The sequence below is a fragment of the Gossypium raimondii genome, chromosome 9 (assembly GCF_025698545.1).
Source record: "Gossypium raimondii isolate GPD5lz chromosome 9, ASM2569854v1, whole genome shotgun sequence".
Taxonomy (NCBI): Eukaryota; Viridiplantae; Streptophyta; class Magnoliopsida; order Malvales; family Malvaceae; genus Gossypium; species Gossypium raimondii.
The window spans coordinates 49620476-49640700 of NC_068573.1; the positions used below are offsets into that span (position 1 = coordinate 49620476).

Here is a 20225-nt window from a genome sequence, read left to right on the forward strand (position 1 = left end):
CCACCATCGGTTTAGCCAAGCAACTCGGACTTTCTTCACCGGCCATAATAACAAACACCTCGTCTGATGCCGGCATTTCAGAATCTTCTAATTTATTCATATTCGGCTGATACATTGGTCTTTCCGAGTGGTTGCTTGGTGTTGGATTCGATTCGGGCTGAAGTTTGGGGCATAACAACTTTAACAACAACATCGTCATTAACGAAATTACCAAAAACAGCCCACTGTACAGGCATGCCTTACCTGTGCTCCAATGCAAATTTTCAGGCTCGTTTGAAGATGGAGAAGACATTGAAATTTTGAAAATCCCTCATTTGTTTCAGCCTGGGTTTATATGTGTGTGTATATATATAAGCCATGAATGCGTTAATTGATGGAATTGTTTGAAGTTAAAAAAGGCATGCAAAAGCATCTTTGCTTGGTCAAATATGGGTATTCCAACTATTGTCCTTAGTGCAATCTAGTCCTCATCACTGTAACTTTGCTTAATCGCACTTGGACTTAGATATTGTTGTTAGTAAATTATTAGCGGTCAATTAAATAAAATTCATTTAATTTGATAATTATCAGGTTAAGCTTTAGTTCTAACAACTTGAGATATTGATTAAGTAGAACTCAAGAATAGTAATACTAGATTTGAACGACTCGTGAGCCTAATCAATATTTTCATTTTAATATATTTTTATATTATGAAATTACATTTTTACTCTTGCTATATAAAAACCTAAAATAAAGATGAACTTAATCGAACTCAAGTTCAATATTAAATATGAAAATTGATAAATAAATTTAATCAAGCTTGAACTCAAATAACTAAATTATATTTTGAATCAAATTCATCGATGGAAATTAATCTCAACTATAAAAATACTTCTCATTCACTTAGAGGCGATTCTAGGGGGCTGGCATTGGCTCCGGTCCCCCTAAAATGAAAAATTGCTGTTTAGGCATCTAAATTTTTTTTAAAATTTTAAATTAGTAAAGGTAAAATTATACTTTAACCCTTTTTAAAATTATAAAAATTTAATTTAATCCTTTAAAAATTATAAAGATATACACTATAAAAATTAAAATTTCATGGCCCTAAACAATTATTTTGGCTTCCCCCTGCATTCACTCTTTAAAAAAACCACTCACTCAAATATTGTTTTATTGTAAAATATAATTAAAAAAACGATAGGGTGCGTTTCATTTCGGGCTCAACATGAAAGGTAAAATATCAAATGGACTCCAATTGGCAATATTTGAATATTATAAACTAAAAATAAAATATGAATACAGAATACAACAAATTATACAAACGCCACGTAAATCCATTTTAACTTATCCAACTCAATTACTTATTTCACTTATAACTTTTAAAATAAATTACACTCAAGATTATTAAATTATTAGTAAATTTGCATTTTAGTCACTCAATTTTAAAAAATTATAAATCTCTTAACTTTTGAATAGTTCAATGATTTAAATGAATTTTTTTAAAAATTTTAATAAAATTTTTATAACTTTTTAAAATTAATTGATCAAAATGTAAATTTATTAATAGTTTATGACCTGGGGTGTAGTTTACCCTTTTTATAATTAAAATTAGAAGAACCCCTTTATCTAGACTTTCTCCCGAACTGGACGGATCATCCGACCCGACATTTCGTCAAACACTTTTATTAACAAAGTTTTATTTTCCCCATGGATCAAAAACAAATAATGAAAAAAAATGAAAAATAGAAAAAAAACTTAAAAAAATTAAAGAGAGAGTTAAAGCCATTATCACTCACGCGCTATAAAACGGATTTTTGAAACACGCAACCAGCCCTCATATCCACTTTTTGCGCGAATATTTGGAGGCTCCTAAATTTAGCGCGTGGAATCCCGCGCACCCACTGAATGTTCGTTTTTTATTTTTATTTTATTTTTTAATTGTTTTTCTTTTTTGCCCTAATCGACTGCGATCGAGAGGTTCCTCTCTTTATCGTGAAGCCCCTTGCCTTTATCTGATAACTCAATAAATCAACCATGTCCTTCCCCTTGATCTCCCACTCGACTCGGATCACGACTCCCTCGACTCGTTTAGCGTTTTTCTTTCAATAGGTATACCCGCCTCGACGTCTTAGCTCAGTAACTCGGTGAGTTAATTCCATCCTCCTCTTATCCTCTCGATTTCCTCCCTTTCACGTTTTAGATCTGTTTGTCTTCTGTTTGATTTTTATTTTTTTTAATTTTAATTTTTTGTTTTGAAGAATTAAACGATGGAGCCGATGGATATCGTAGGGAAGTCGAAGGAGGACGCTTCGCTTCCCAAAGGTAATTTTTAATATTTAATATTTAATATTTAATATTTAATATTTTCTGTTTATCTGCTTTCTCGTCGTAATTTTCATCTTATTTGTTTGCTTTTAATTATTGGTGATTTTGATTATGTTTAATTTTTTTCCCTGAAAATCTTCTCTTTCTCGTTTATTTCGATTTTATTGTGTTGTAAAATTTCTTTAATTTAAGACTTGAATTTGCTAGTGTTTCTTTTGTCTACCATGACAGTTAGCTAAGAATAATTTAAATTATCCAGTTTTTTGCTTAATTTAGGGTTTTGGATTGTCTATGCCAACTTATGCTTTGAGTAATAGTAAATAAGTGAATGAGTTGCCATTAAAAGTTAATTAGGGTTCTTCTGAGTAAGCTACCAAAGGGTGAAAACTTGAAGAAACTTTAATTTGATGAGGTTAGGAAGTGTGATGAGATGGACTTAAGAACATACGTATCTTTCATGATAAGAAGATAAATTTGTGTTCAAACCTAATCTTGTCTTTGACTAGCTCTCGGTTGTGAGAGTTTGGAGCTTTTTCAGAGGAGCTGATCTTTTAGCTTAGTATGACAAAGATGTTTAAAAATGATGTTGGTTATTATATGTATTTCTGTGTATATTATACATATTTTTGTTTTCAAACTCCAAGGGAGGTTCTTGCCTAGAGCTTCTGTTAAAGGGATTGCGTAGCGTTGGTTGTGGACTGTGATGTATTTGAGGATGGGTCATAAATCTTGTATGAGAAAAGAGTTTATTTCAAATTTGCTAAGAGCATTATTAATTGACAAAGGTTGCAAGTTTTTGGATGATTATACCTCGTACTGGTTTATGTCTTTGCTTTCCCTGGTAAACTCTTTTACATGGCAAAATGGAGTTTATGAGGCTGTAATATTTTTAAACACTTTACATGGTTCACTTTTGTTGCAATTTGTGATTCTATTTTTCCTTTACATTTTGTTGTAAAAAGAGAATGAGATTGTCAAACTTTTGTGTAAAAATAATTGAAATCCTTCTTTGTGCACATGCAAAATTATAGTAATCGTATGTGCCTGTTCAGGGCTTTGCATCTGAGCATTATGGTTTAGTTTGGATTTGTTTTATTGCTTTATGATGCTAATTATATATATTTTTCCTTTTTTCAGCAACTATGACCAAAATTATAAAGGAAATGTTACCGCCAGATGTACGCGTTGCAAGAGATACTCAAGATCTTTTGATTGAGTGCTGTGTAGGTTAGATCATAAGTTCAATCTTTCTTTCTTCCTTTCTAATCTGCATCTATTTACTGTAACACGTTTTTCCTTGGTTTCTACCGCCAAATTTCTCAGTTTTTGACTTTTGTATTAGTGATCACTACCAGCGCTATGCTTTTGCATGTTAGTGTAAAGTTACTTGGTAAATATTAGTGCCTACAGACATGATGGGAGCATTCTTCTCCTAGGAAATATTTATTTACAATAGTAATTGACAAGTTGAACCATTGTCAATATCTTTTCTCTTGTAAGCACAGGAAGTGTATGTCCCCTAGAAGTTCTTGACCTAACCATACTGTGGGTGCAACTTGCAGATAGTCTCATGTGGTTATACTCGGTATTTGCTGTGTCATTGATGGTTTGGGTGGAAAAAAAAACTTTTCCTTGTCAAAATCATGTTTGGCAAATTTATCCACCATCGATATTATTTTTACATTGTTGGGTGTCTACTGTCCCAAACTATAGTCTAATTGGTAGTATTAGTTTCGTATTTGTTGGAACTGATTAAAACTTCAATCCCCTGGCAGAGTTTATCAATCTCATTTCATCAGAATCCAATGAAGTTTGTAACAGAGAGGAGAAGCGGACTATAGCACCCGAGCATGTACTCAAGGCTCTAGAGGTTTCTCTGTCACAAACCTATTTTCACATTTTAATTTGGTTTCTTTTATGTGTGTAATTTTATTGTCTACTTCTTGTTGCCTTTTTAGGGTTTTAAAAAGTAATGTCTTGAATAGGATCTTTGCAGTATGGTTCAGCAGTAATTTTATGCTTGTAAGCACCTAAGCTTGCTTTCGGTATTAAGTAAAAACAGATAGAATTTTGAAATTGTTTATACCATAAAATTTCCAACTATCAAGTGTCTAAAAGGGATATTTCTGTGTTTATATTAAGCTATGCCTTGACTACCCCTTGCTTGTTCAGACAGAGACTTAACTGTTGAATATGTTCTGCATGTGTACTTTTTCTCAGCACCATTTGAATTGGTTCACACTGGAGATTTCCAGTGATCATCGAAATTGGTCTGTTACCATTGTGCAGTTTACTGCCTTGTATTTATTTTAAATTTCTGATCATACCGAGTTTTGAGTTCTAAGAACGCAAAAAGGGTTTTAGTAATATAATTGTTACTAAAACTTTATGTGTGCACATAATTTGTCAGGTTCTTGGGTTTGGAGAATACATTGAGGAGGTCTACGCTGCTTATGAGCAACACAAGATCGAGACCATGGTAATTATTTTGTCTTCTTTAAGCCTGGCCTCAATTTATCTCTGCCCTTCGTGTTAGTGTAGGCATATAATTTCTTTCCTTGTTATTGACCAAGAAGTTGGCAATCTTAACTGATGGTATTTCTTGAAATACATTTCAGCATGACTCTTTGAAAGGAGGCAAATGGAGCAACGGAGCAGAGATGACTGAAGAAGAAGCGGCAGCTGAGCAGCAGAGGATGTTTGCTGAAGCACGAGCAAGAATGAATGGTGGGGCTGTTGTCCCGAAGCAACCCGAATCTGACCCAAGTTTAGAGAGCTAACCATTTAGGCTTATTTTTCTTTCACAATAGGTAAGCATCCTTGATTCTTCCATTAGTGCTTCTTCTAAAGTTCCAATCTTCGTATATTATGTACAAAAATGAAAAAAAAATGCATTGGCCCATGTGGATATCTGTGAATGCTGTCTATAACTTAATGCAATTAGCAAGAGTTTGTTCGTTTCTATCAGTCGAAACTACGTAACGAATGGTGACTGAGTTATATCTGGTTTGGTAGTTTTTAATATTTTATATAATTGCTCGCAAAAAATGGTATCAGAAAATATTTAAAATTTGATGCAAAATGTAAATATCAAATTTGATATAAATATATGGATTATTAAATTAAGAGTTAGATTGAATTTTGTTTCATTTATTTAATGGGCAAATTAGTCTTTGTGTCTTTGATCAAAGAGCAGATTGATTTTTCTGTTAAAATTTGGCTTCTGAGTTACATATGATATGTCAAAATTTTAACATAAAGATCAGTTTTCTTTTGATATATGGTTAATTTGTTACTTTTTAAGTAGATTAAATCAAATATGATAATATGAAATATCAATGGAGATCTGACTATCCAAATTCATTATTGTTAAGTTTACAGTGTTAACAGTTTTAAATTAATTATAGAAATATTAAACAAAATATTAAATTTTATTTAATTATATGGTTATTTGACTTTTGAAATTTGAAAAACAGAAAGGTAAAAGTCGTGGATATTTTTAAACTTGCATAAAATGTATACCAAATGGTGGAGTGTGTTTCAAAACCCAAAATATAATGTTATTTTAAATATCATATATGAATAAAACATAAAAACAAACGTTTTGATTCAACAACCTTAATAATCAAAATGAACCCTAATATTCCATTTAAAAAGCTACCCAAAAGCTGATATATATATAATAAAGGGTATCAAAAGAGTTGTACAACGTCCTCAACAGCACCAGTTTTCACCATCATCTGGCATATCAGTGGCGGTGCTGTTCTGGGATTCCGGCGGAACAACCGCAGTATCCAGCACCTTGATGATAATCTTCTGGCAGTGCCCGGTTGCGCAACTGAATAAATAAAATAAACCGGGTCGGTTCAATTTGAAGGCTGTGTCACCATTGTTGAAGAACTGAGGTTGCCAGGTCTCGCACTTTTCGTACTCTTCTTTCGTTACCACTAATACCGAATCTTTCTTATACTTGAAATCTTTATATCATATATATAACAATTGAAAATTACATTATTATTTTAGCTCATAAATTTATATATGAAACATCAGTGGCCCAACATTTTTGAATTAAAAAAAAATTTATTGAAAATTATTATTATGCCCTCCAAGTTTTTGAAAAACTTTCATAATGTCTTTTAATTTATTTAAAATTTTAATTAAGTTCTATTTTTTTAAAAATTCATTAATCTCAAAATTTTAATTACTCAGTCTTTTGGAAAAATATAAATTCATAAAATTTTGAAATTTTAGTTAGATCCTTCTAAAACTTAGTCACAAGATCCATTACTATGCATGATACAATTTAAATATTTTTTATACAAGATTTCAACTCAAAGTTTATCAATTTAATTTAAAATTAGAGCGATTCAAATAAATAATCTAAAATAAAACAAATATGAAGCGATTAGATTTAAACTCTAATGACCTCAATTGAAAATTCGAATAATTCAAGCTTAAAAACCACGTAAACTCAAACTGACTTGAAATGAATATATTCAAAAGTTTTAAAATCCAAACTGGACGTATCCACGTGGATTGGATCCAATACCCATGACATGTTAGTGGGGGTGGTTGTGGATATTATAGATATTATTGGGTTGGGTTCGAATGTTAACCACCGAAGAATCTAAACTGTAAAATAATGATAATGTTGGAAAAAATAACACATTTTTAAAATGGAAGATCCAATAAAAAATAGGCTTCTACCTGAAAAAAAGAACATGTTTGCAATTATTTTTTAAAGCTCCACTGGTATAAAAGCAAGTAGAGAATAAATACATTAATTAAATGTAAAATCTAATCAATATAATGTAAAGTTAATGAAGAATAAGAGAAAATCAACGCACAAATAAAAGATAGAGCCAAACTTTTATATTTTGACATAATGAAAAATGGAAGAATATATATCAAAATCTACATAAAATAAATTAATCTTTAAGTTTGTATTTGAAGAATAAATGTGGAGATAAAAATTCAACACATATGTATCAAATAATTACCCAATATATAACACATTATTTTCCTTTCATATATGTATATAATACCTTAGGAACGATGATTAATACGAGCACGATATGAGTCCAATGAAAAACAATAACCTCGATACAAAGCTTTTGAAGAAAACTATAGAATCGTATGTACACGTATATATGCTCCCATGGAAGTTATTTAATGAAATATCAAACCAAAAGAGCCTCTAAAAAAGGGGCAAAAGTCATTACTTACAAGAACAAAAACTTACCTGAATAGCTACTATGCAATGTTCTTCAACCTTTTCCTTTAAGCCGAAATTGGTTTCCATTTTCACGAATACGATCTATCTACTTAGCAAGCATGTCCCGAGATAGGATCTCGAAGGACCCTGTTTCTTGTCTCGCCACTAAATAGCCATTTATCCGATGCTCAACATAGCCGGAGACTATAATCAAACTGCAATGTTGGAGAGACTAGAAGTAAATTCCGATTCCGTGTAGGAGTCTATTGGGTATGTCGGATGAGCGGTTAGTGGTTTGTTGCATCTTGGATATCATATTTGGGAATCTTAAGCTTACACGTAGCCAAAACCTTTTCAAGGATTTCCGGAGGAAGTTCATTCAGAAGGTCAGATATGGTTAACTGATGCTTATTCTTCAGCTCATCTAACTCTAGTTGCTGCTTTACTAACAAGGACTCGAGATTTTCGGTTATTACCTTCACTTCTGATTCAGTGTCCTTTAATTGCTTACAGTTCTCTTTTGATGAATGTGTTCCGTTATTGTCATGAAGGTTGTTCTTCCCGGACACACTCGATTGCATGTCGGCAGGTCGGTTTTCGTCTTTACCGAGGCCATCATCATCACCTCTGCCACTGTGATGTGTGACCTCATTTGCCACTCGATCAAGTGAAGTACCCCTGTTTATGTCAGCTCCGCCTTCATGACAATCATGAGATTGCTCATAATGTTCAGCCCAGTTATCAGGAGACCGTACATTTGAGAACCCAAACCTGGACAGAGAGAATCCACCAGCCGCAATGGGTGAGTCGGACCAGTATCTTCGACCTGATGGCAATCTCTCTAGTGAAAGACGACCTGGAGATGAGGTTGGTTCATGAGCCATCAGAGATCCATCACCCTTACTTTCAGAGATATCGGAATATGCAATTTCTCCAATACTATTGCTAGGACTTTCTCGGGAAATCCAATCAGGAATGTGGGATTGGATTTTAGATTCAATCATTGTGGCAATTGTCAGAACATCTTGATCTGTTAAGTCCAACTCCTCAACCATTTCACTAGCAACAGCAATTGCTGTATCGGCTTCGATATCAAATGGGAAGTGGATGTTGCGAACTTGACCTAGGATCATGTTGAAGCTTTCCAATTTTCAATAAGAAAAAACAATTAAGAATGCAAATGGATTAAATATTTTCCAGTGGTGGAAGGAAAGAATTATGAAGAACAAGGGAGAGAGAGACCTGTTGAATCTGCTATCCTTAGTTTCAGAAATATCGTGTTAAGGTCTTTCGTCTGACCTTGCACTCTAACATCTAGACTCGTCTCAGATTGAAGATCCTCGGTGGTGCTATCTGCATTTATCATGTGAATATGTGAGGGCCGAAATACTGAAAAGCCTTCAAGCTCAGAAAAAGCTCCTCAATTCTACCTGAAGTTTTGGGATTAAGTCGTAAAGAACGACCTACACTGTCATTTTCCTCAACAGGTTGGAGAAATGGGTCCCGTAAAAGTTCCTTAGCAGACAACCGTTCAGAAGCTTTAGCTATACATTTTTCAATAAATAACTTTACTCCAGGATCAGTCACTTTTGCCAACGATGCAGGCTTTATTCCCTGCCCAAGGAAAAGAACCATGAGAATTGAAAAGCAATGTGTTGCATTTTGCATAAGCATAGTGCATGGAAACAGCTACATCACCTAAAATTTCAAGCACTGACATTGATTCAACATAGCAAACTTCGATAAACCGAATTCAGTTAAATCTCTATAGTGGGACATACGGATTTTACAAACCTAACAGCCACGTTACTTGGGACTTGGGATGACTGTATAAATGTCAGATGCAAATATGCACCCAACATGGATATGCTAAAAACAATTCAAGTTTTTTCCACATATTTAGACAACCATACCCGAATATGTGTCGAATATAGGTGTTGGACAAGGGTACTTCAGAGGAAATGAAAAGTCGGAACAACATAACCAAACAATGTTTTAATATTTGGATAATGTAGCAAAAGCCAACATTAGGCTAGAAAATTCCAATAAATAGGAACGGGGGCTATAGTGGTTCTGTGATAAAGAACAAAAACATACTGATACAACCCCTCTGCCCTTGAGGACTTATCCGAGAGGAGGTGATCACGTGACAAGGAGGAAGTAATTGTACAACTTCTTTGCTTATAAACACGAGACTGAACTTCCTTTTTGGAAAATGACAAACCGGTACTCAAGGAAATCGACATTTTCCGGGAACCTGTTATTACATTATGCCTAAACTTCAGCAAGGAACAATGTTCTCAAGAACTATAATCAATCAACATAAGGTGATAAGCAAGGCACGGAGTAAAGAAGTAGCCGATCCATAACTATTTAAAACAGGGAAAGATCATGAACGCCTTACCGATGTCACCTTCTTGAATATTTGAGCAGCATTAGCACATTCAATGTATGGATACTCAAATGTCACTAACTCCAGCAAACACATGCCAAAAGCGTAAATATCTACAAGCTCGTTGTATTCCTCCTCATAGAGTTCGGGTGCCATAAACTCTGGTGTACCTATATTGAATTAACAATTGCTTTATTATTTTGTTGTATTTAAATATGTAATGGTTCCAAACATTGTAGAATTTGAAGTTATTAAGGACAGGAACCGCACCAATAACACTATGTGCTGCACGAGCCTGGCGAAGAATAGCAGCCAACCCTAGATCCCCGATCTTCACCTCACCTTGGTTGCCATTCACGAAGATGTTATCACATTTCAGATCCCGGTGAATCACCGGGGGGTCATGACCGTGAAGATAAAGAAGACCCTCTAAGATCTGCCTAGACCATTTCTTCAATGCCCTCAAATCAACATGCTTATGCTTCTTCCTATACCTACACGATCAAACATAAAAACTTCCGACAATATCATAACGATACACTCAAAACACACACACACACACTCACAGAATTCAGATATAAAAAAACTTACTGCCGCAGTGTTCCCGAAGTAAAAATCTCCGTGATGAAGTTGATATGTTCGTTTTTAGTATCAACCCACGAATTGTAAAACTTAATTATATTCTTGTGCTTCAATGTTTTAAGCAAATGAACTTCAGAATATAAACGCTCCAAATCTTCCGAATTTCGCAATAAATCGGTAATCTTAACCTGATTCCATGCCACTTCTATACCTTCCAGTTCATCAAATGCTCTGTATCTAAATTCCCACAACTTGATCAAGGATTCAACAAATGCTTCATGCACATAAATTAAGCCTATAAATACATTCAAATACAAACTAAAACAACCAAAGAAATATATTATATTCAAGTCCATTAAATGCTCTATATCTAAATTTTCAAGGACTCAACAAAAGCCTTATAAATTAGGCATCTATATGCATTTATATTTTATACACAAACTAAAACAACTAGGGAAACATACATGCATTTTATATATGTGTGTGTATATATATACATGTATGTACGAAAAAAGATACACTTTTTTGAAAGCTCCTCTTCCTAAAACCTCCTTGTACTGCAAAATACCAATCAAAAAGCAACCCATTGATCGTAACATTAAATAAGATGAACCCAAATGCCAATTAACATCAAATATAGAATTAAAACAAACTTTGTTCCGAATTAGAAAAGCTTTTTATTTGAATCAAAACGATAAATTCAAACCAAAAATTGAAAATGAATTAGTGAAAAAGAACTTTACCCGACCATAACGACCCGTTGGATCAATTTCGACGAACTCAGCATCGGGATCATCTTGTTCTTGATCGGACATTGTATCCTGCACCATTCTTTGTCCTTTTTTTTTCAAATCACTAATAAAAACAAGATCAAAAGGGGATCAAAGTTTAGGTAAAATTTTCCAAATTTTCTTACAAAATCCAAGCTATTTGAAAAAAAAAAAAGCCCAAGTGGTAATTTCAAAGAAAAAAATTAAATTTCTGGAATGAAATGGAAATGAAATGAAGATCGGAGAAGGTATCGTTTCGTCAAAGAGAAGCTCGGGGCATTAGGAAACCGACTGTGACTGAATGACTATTGAGGAAATTAATTAAAAAATCTATTTTTTTTCAAGTTTTATTAAAATGATTTGTTTTTTATTTTAATTAGAAGTAAATTATGGAGATATATTTTTTATTTTTCATGAATTGTTGCCGAAATAATTGGAGATTTATTTTTGGAAAATGGCGAAAAAAAAAGAGAAAAAATAATTAAAGAAATTTCCAGAAAAGTCAAAATTTGAGAGCACATGCGAACTGTGATCCCACAAATTTAATGTCAATTTTCCACTTAGAGTCTGCCATCTCATCATGCATCCCGCCGGCGGCAGTAGCGCCTTCTGTATTTTTGGGTTAATATATCCTATCGCACTAGATTTTAACTTTAATATTCAATTTGATATCAGAGTTTTTTTATTTTTAATTTGATATTTGAATTTGATTTTCATGTTCAATTTTGTATCCATTCATGCTGTTAAATGAATGTTTAACATGTATGCTCTAACTACTTAATTGAGATAAAAAATTCATATATTAAATTAAACATTAAAATTGAACTCAATTACTTAATTGAAATTTTAAAAAATCAAGTTTGAAATTGAAAAACTCGTTCAGTTGGAAAATATCATAGTGCGACAAGTGGTAAGTCTCATTGCTTGACACATTAGTATTAATATTTTCATCTATTTTGAATTAATTTAATCACAATAAATAATATTTGTATCAAGTTTAAACATAATATTGACATTGTTTATTATTATTCAAGTCCGGTTTAATTTGAAATATAGGTTTAGAATTTTACCAAATTCATTCATATTTTTAATATTTTTGAAAACAAATATTATTTTTAAATTTAATATTAAATATTTTTATTTATTAAAGTTTTGTCATAATTTATTTAAAATTTATATAAACAACTAAACATTTTTTAATGTTTACGATATAGTATTATAGATTTAATTTTATATCTTATAAATTATATAACATATAAAAATAGCATATAATATAATATAATGTATTACAAATATATAATAAATAATGCTTAATTCTTTTACTTAGGCCTATTTTTTAGGTTTAATATTTTACCCAAGCTGGCTCAATTTTCAAGTGGACCTTCGGGCTTAGACAAGTAAGATAATCCATGAATAATCTAATTCGAATTTGTTTGAACTAACACTTTGTGGATGGAAACAACGTTATTAAAGAACAAAATAAACATATATACAAATATAGATAAATGCATACAAATCAATTTTCTAGTTATTTAATTCATTTGAAGAGTACATTACATGCTTAAATCCTCTCTAATTTGTAATTTTCAAAATCCTGGCATATATTTGTCCAAATTAATACTTAATGAGCAAAAACCTCAGTATTGAAGTACATAAATAGATAGATGGTAAAAGTATCGCTGAGACCTTTGTATTAGAAGCCAGATTACATTTTACTCCCTCAATTTAAAAAATGGACAAATTATTCTATGTGCATTAGATCAAAGAGCTCATCCTGTTAAAAATTTCATCAATTTCTACTATTAAAAACATATTTGGACGCTAGCATGAAGTACACGTAATTGTTTGATATTTTTATTAGTCACACCAACTTTTACTAATAAAAATTGATGATTTTTCAACAGAATATTAGTTCAATCTTTGATCTAACCATCATAAACAATTTACCTATTCTTTCATGCAAATGAGATGAATTATAAATAATTCTAGATATTATACCAAACAGAACAAATACGATAAAAAAATCTATATTAAAATTGTTCAAAATAAAAATACTAAATTTTTTGTTACATTTTTTGTCACATCAAACTTTGTAACACTTCAAACGTTCGGTAACATCCTAATAACTAAAATGTTACAAATTTATAAGGTAATCAAATCGTACTAAATTAAACGTCAATGACAAAATGTAATCATGCCGGTGAGGTTCCCGAGAAAATACTCGACATTTTGGAGAAGATCGGGCACATCGACAGCAACCAAGAGCTCCCGATTCCCAATTCCATGAAGAAAGCTTACTGCGGCGTCGCACTGGATTGCACCGCCAAGTACTTGGCCGGAGATCCAAACACGTACGCCAAGTTCTTGGAAGCTGTGGACAGGATTTGGAGGGGCGGATTCAAGATCTGGAAAAATCCAAGGCGTCCGATTTGGTTTGCGAGCAACTGAGAAACCGTCGATTACAAGGGGAAGCTGCTGCCACCGGGGACAAGGAAGTTATCCGCTGTTTAACTGAAATGAATACACGAGGTAGAGCTATACTTAGCCTCAAGCATTATCTACTCGAAGCGTTTGGGTCGATGAAGCCGCCGGTCCTTGAAGAAGCATGCTTGAAGCTTGGGAAGTACTCTAAATAGTTTCACTATGTATGCAGTATTGCTAAATCTAGTTCTAGCTAATAGCTATCATTTTGGAATCATATGTGATTTTCTAATATAAACCTATGGAAAATGCTATGGTATTGGACTGCACTTTGTCCTCTATGTATGCGGTATGGTTAAATCTGCTAGTTCTAGCTGTCATTTTGGAATCATATATGATTTTGTATATAAACCTATATATAGTAAATGCTATGGTATTCACTTAGTCAGCTATGTATGCAGTATGGTTAAATCTAGTTCTAGCTATCATTTTGGAATCATTGATGATTGTGTTTATAAACCTATGGGAAATGCTATGATATTGGATTGCTCTTAGTCCTCATTTAAGCTTTTAAGTCAATATTAGAAATTTAAAGTGCATGATAATTAACCCAGAAATAGGAATCTTGAAGCAACTAGCTAGGAAATAATTTTCAGATAGGTTTATGGAAATTACCAGAAGGGCCAAACTTTAAGGCTATCAAATTGTACCAGAGTTGCGATGAGATCTAAATAGGAGGTCGAAACATATGGTAGTTGCCCTCTTTAAGGGTGACAGTCTTAATGGCTGCGTATTCAAAGAGGACAATATCGATTTGACGAAGAAAAATTGAATGGTGTTAGAGTTGCGAAGAAACCTCCTATTCATAGGAGATAGGAGGTTTTGGGTTGGAAACTTCATGAAAACACACATTTAACTGAGGATGGCCCATAGCATCCAAAGAGGACAATGCTGATTTTGTGTAATGATGGATTTCATCTACATAAAATTATCAGATAGGGTTTATAGAAATTTTAATTAATGTTGACGGGTCTCTTGGAAGTGCACCGTTCTGGGTCTGTTGTGCCTGATGAATCCTCCCTGTGACCTTGGCGGCCTCCTTCCACACCTGGAGGGTCCTTTGTTCACACTTGGTGGCCATCGTCAGCACATAGGTGTGCTTGTCTCGCATCTTTGGGTGCATTACTTATGAGTGAACCTTGACATTCTCCACCACTTGATCTAGCAATGCCTTCTTTAATAGGGGAGCTCCACACTCGGTTTCTCGAATGGTCGCTTTGCCTATTTTGTGAGCAGCTCCTTTTTGGTTGGGGCCTCGACTCCAGGTGGTCTACCCTTGGCTTCTTGTGATCGGAGTTGTTGCCTTGATCGGTGGAACTCTCTCGATCTCATGTTGTCAAGCTGCCTCCACTCCTTCAGTTGCACTCCGAAAGGGTTGAACCTCTTGCCACAAGGTTTAACATTCCCCTTGGTGCGCTATCGGTCTCAACCTCAAATGCAACTCAACCTTAGAACTCTGGACTTCATAATGCCTAATACCCTTGGCTCGAATCATGTTTAGCCTCCCCACTTGAGGCTCTTCTTGCTCGCTACGTACCTTCGAATTCACTCTTCCAAAGATTTTACGATTGTTGATAACTTAGTTCTAGTGGGGCACTAGAGGGTCCATCGTCCAAGCTGCAACTTAGGTTCCTCACCTAGATTATTCTAAAGCGTTAATCATAAGGTTTTACTCGGACACTTGAGATTTTTTTTCTTGAAACAGCAAATGAAATTTAGTTACGTAATTGTAATAAGTTAGGAACGAAACAGAAGCTGTGAAATGAAAACATAACTAATATTGGGAAGGATCTAGTATTTCCTAGCTATAGCTTCTATAATTTTGTAAGAATTTTTACAATAATTTATTGAAAATATTACAGTGTCATAACAAATTTAATAATTTTAAGGAACATTAAAACTCCGAAAATAAATCTCCAAAATTCAGTAAGTTTATAACATATCTAAAAAATTCTAGTGGGTTCGTCTATACAGCAGAAGAAAAAGGTAGTTATATATATACAAACCCAAGGCAATATAATTATTAACAGTACCTTAAAAATCAACAAATAATTGGGGAAGAACTCTTTCTAAATGAATTGCTTCAATCTTAGTACCACCTTCTGCTTCAGCAATCGTAGCAGCTCGTTGTACAGTCTCTGTTTTCAAATATATATATATTTTAAAATAAAATCTAATTTAGATTCTCAAATAAACACTAAATTTTGAAAAAGAAAAAACCTGTAATAAAAATTCGAAGAAGTTCGCAGCTCAGCTTTAGAGCATTCGGATTAGCTGCAATTAGATTTATATTTGTTTTATCAATTTCGAATTTTTATGATATAGGAAATTATCTCATCGAACTTTTGTCTAATTAGTACATGAATATTGAAAACATGTGACTTCGTTAATGTTGTGATTGGCTACACTTATAATCGCTTCACTTTTGTTTACCAAATAATTTTAATTTAATAGTGTAAAAATATGTTGTAATCTAAATATGGGGTTATGGGATAAAACTTGAATTAGATTACCTGATCAAACTAGTAATCTATTTAGTCGGAAAGGTGGATATGGAATGTTGAACAATCAAAACAGCTTCAACGAAAAAAAACAATTTTCTATATTTTTTTATTTCGAATTGTAATTGTAAATAATTAAGGGATTCAAAACTCTTAATTTTGCATAAAAGATTATAACATTAAATCACATATAAATTTTATTAACACTATTTTAATTATTTAAGTTTAAAGTAAGCCTTAGATGATAAAATGATATCTAAACTATACTTACTTTCTCAATTTCATGATATATGTTCGGTTCATCGGGTTTTTAGATTTTGAATCATTCACATAATTTGATTCGGTTCTTGATTTTTTATATGATTTTTTTATTTTTAGACTCATTTCGAACAAATAAACTTTGTTTTGTGGATTTTGAATATTATTTAACAAAATTTCAAATTTTTTCATAAATATATATATATATTCTTTAAAAAATTAAAAACTTTTAAATTATTTTCACTATTTTAAATATAAAATATTTATTTTATATCATAAAAAAACTAAAATTATTTATATATTAAATAAAAAACAAAAATTTTCAACTTGCATTTTTATAAACGGTCCAAACATCTTACTTCGGATCAATTTTTTTATTCAACCCTCAATTTAGCACTTTTTTTTTTCATGGTACTCAAAACCTTTACCCCCACCTTCATCTAATTAACTATTGTCAATGATAACACTTTGCTCGTTGATCGAGCATTGACCAATAAATTTTTAATTTGATTTTTTTTGAAATTTTTGAAATATATATTCGAATTATTTATATTTTATATGCTTTTTATTTTACATAATTAATCAATTATAAAAAATAGAATTTTAGAACGGAATTGTATATAATTTTATTTTTATTTATATATCATTCAAATTTTATATAATCAATATATTATCATAAAATAAAATTTCATATTGCAACCAAAAAATTCATTAATATTCTTTTTGAATTTGTATATATTTTATTTAAATTTTATAAAAATTACTTGTATATATTTGGAATTGTTTTACGTAACAAGATTTGTGTGATTTTGTGCCATGCGAAAGTTTTTGATTGGTTAGAATTTTTGAAGAAATGTAATGCCGAAAATATAGTTTAAGTATATTTTATAGAAAATATAGTTTAGGTATTAATTTATTATAACCCTTTAAATATATGTAAAAATAAAATAATAGTTTCAGAAAATGGCGCCAATCGAAGCAAGCATTTATCGTCACCATTTTCTTTTAAATTCTCATGTGAAATCTATGAGATGTATCGGATTATTTTGGATCTGGAATAAATTACCGAATGTGGGTCGAATCTTCTTAGATGTTCCAGCTCCAATCTACAATAAAAAATTTGAAATTCTTAGTGAAAAAGATATAGAAATCTGAAAGAAAAAAAGATGTAGGCACCTCGGAATCCATGGCGTCGGTGTTCTGAATTCCGGTTCCTTCACGCTCTGCAAATTTAAATACCAAAATCCTTTTGTTTTTAAGTTTCGAATTGGTGATAAAATGGAAATTAAAAGGTGAAAAAATGGTGAGATCGATAGAGTCGCGAAGAAACCTTGAGCTTTTCTGATCCAAATCTGCTTGAAAATGGCTCTAATCAAATCCTTAAAAGAAAAATAAAAGGATATATAATGTCAAGAAAATTTATTCAAATAAGAAAAAAGAAAAAATAATGTGGAAATTGATAGAAGAAGAAAAGATTGGATTTACTGGTTCAAAAATTGGAGTTTCGTTGTCATTAATGGCGGAACCGATTTGAATTTGTTCCTCGATTTTGCATTTTCGTCGTCTTCTCTCCATTTGAATTGGCTACGGTTAGCTCAAATTGATGGTTTTCAATAATTTTAAAAAGATATAAGAAGGGAAGACGAGAACCGCCATAGCTTAGAGCTTGGTGGTAGAGCGTAACTCTTGTAAATAAAAGGCCCGTAGGTTGAATCTGCGTAGAAAATAGTTCCGAAAAGCTCCGGCTTTTTCTTTGGTTCTCAAAAAAAGAGTTAATTTCTAGTTTAACATCTTAATTTAATTTTAATTTTCAAATTGGTACTCAAACCAATCAACATTATGTGGTCCAATAAATGTTTAACATGTGCTCTAGTAAAAACAAATATAGGTACTAAATTGGGATAAAAGAAGTTAAGGTACCAATTTGAATATTACAACTAACTTTAAGTACTTAATTGAAACAAAAGAAAACTAAAGTATTAAATTGAAAAAGAACACATGTATCAATGTCAACATTAAAATCAGACACCAAATTAGTGTATTAACCCAAGGAAAAAAATCTTTTGGTTGAAATTGTAAAGATTTTGATTAGAAATTTCATCAGTGTTTCAAAGGTTCATGTTAGTATATTTTAGAGTTGAGTTTAAATTAATGTTTTTTAATGATAATATTAAAATAAAAATTATTTAATAATTTCGGTTTATTTAATGATAATCGGTAAAAAGTATTGTTGAAATTATGAGAATTGGATTATATTTTGTCCTTCAATTTAAAAATGAATAAAATAGTTAATGTAAGCTATATCAAAGAATAAACAACTCGTTCTATTAAAATTCCCAACAATTTCTAGTGTTAACAATTAGTCTCTATACGTTAAAATGAGGTACACGTAGTATGCCAAGTGTAGTTGTTTGATTATTCAATTAGCCAAACCAAGAGAAATAAATGAAATTTTTAATGAAATAATCAATTTGCTATTTGATTTAATGTACAATTACTAGTTTACTATTTTTTAGTAAAACAAACAAAATACAATTTGACTACTAATATAAGGACATTCATAATACTTTTACTAAAATAGCCTAATTTTAAAGTACAAATAACTTGTTTATACCTATCATAAAATGCTTTGAATTGGACTTCAAGAACCCGAAAACAAATCGAATTTTAAAGTACAAATAACTTGTTTATACCTATCATAAAATGCTTTGAATTGGACTTCAAGAACCCGAAAACAAATCGAAGTTACTTATATGAACAACATCTATATTAATATTTTCAATTATTCATTATATTCATACTATAATAATAATGTGTATGATTGAGTTTAATTTCATAGGTCACAACTTAATTGACGAAAAGACAACAAAACCAATATATTTATGGACTTTTACTTTTATTTTTTAAATTTACTATCTTTAAAATATTATTATTATTTTAATAACTTATATTTATATATAAACCACTCACGCCTCTTCAAAAACTATAACTACTTATGTACATAGTTACAACTTCCTCTTTTTAAATATATTTATTTACTTAAAATATCAAGCATAACAACAATTTGCAAAACTTAAAATCTATTTTTACAATAAGTATTATGAGTATGTTTTTATCTTTTTATATATTTATATAAAATTTATAAATAAAAAAATTCCTAAAGCAAAATCTAAAAGAAACTCACAAAAAGAAAAAGAAAAAGTAAAGGATTTGAACTTAATACATCAATTATTATTTTTTTAAAATTATTATTTATATAAAAGTTTAATAAATATATTTATACATAAAAAATCACCAAGTATAAAATATTTGCTTAAATTATTGGATATGAATTAATATCTTCAATTTTATTTTCATCTTTCCTTTTAGTCATCTGTGATCTAAAATTCATTCTGGTATACCTTATTTCATCTGTTAACAATAAAAGCAATAAATAATGTTTCTTCCGTAATAATTTGTAGCTATACCGCAATTAATTAAATCATTAAATTTAACATATATTTTTAAATTCAACAATAAATTATTTCACCTACACCAACTTAAATCAATTGTGTATAAAATAAATAAATAAATACCCTTATAGAAGCCTCCGTACGCCACAAATAATTAGATCAAACCTCATTAATCTTTCTTACCGAGTTCTGGTTGTTTGATTTAATAAGTGATTAATGATGTATATTTAAAATAAAGTAATTAATGAATTGTTAAAAGAAAAGTAATTA

At 31.3% G+C, this 20225-nt stretch overlaps 2 protein-coding genes across 3 annotated transcripts; one reads left to right on the top strand and one right to left on the bottom strand.

Annotated features, from left to right (window-relative positions):
- Window positions 1–1898: 1898 nt before the first annotated feature.
- On the top strand, window positions 1899–5271 carry LOC105800810 (protein Dr1 homolog). The gene is made up of 6 exons (XM_012632153.2): window positions 1899–2123; window positions 2238–2301; window positions 3442–3531; window positions 4080–4174; window positions 4715–4783; window positions 4923–5271. The coding sequence occupies exons 2-6, from the start codon at window positions 2247–2249 to the stop codon at window positions 5082–5084; spliced, it is 471 nt and encodes a 156-aa protein (XP_012487607.1). The 5' UTR covers window positions 1899–2123; window positions 2238–2246; the 3' UTR covers window positions 5085–5271.
- A 2109-nt stretch (window positions 5272–7380) lies between these two features.
- LOC105800809 (probable serine/threonine-protein kinase WNK3) lies at window positions 7381–11688 on the bottom strand. Of its 2 annotated transcripts, XM_012632151.2 has the most exons (8): window positions 11237–11688; window positions 11013–11050; window positions 10503–10730; window positions 10182–10405; window positions 9924–10081; window positions 8950–9133; window positions 8762–8872; window positions 7381–8642 (listed from the first exon to the last, which is right to left on the bottom strand). In XM_012632151.2, the coding sequence occupies exons 1-8, from the start codon at window positions 11321–11323 to the stop codon at window positions 7807–7809; spliced, it is 1866 nt and encodes a 621-aa protein (XP_012487605.1). In that variant the 5' UTR covers window positions 11324–11688; the 3' UTR covers window positions 7381–7806. The 2 variants fall into 2 exon arrangements, with proteins under 2 accessions (XP_012487605.1, XP_012487606.1); XM_012632152.2 differs by lacking the exon at window positions 11013–11050.
- Between the last annotated feature and the right edge of the window lie 8537 nt (window positions 11689–20225).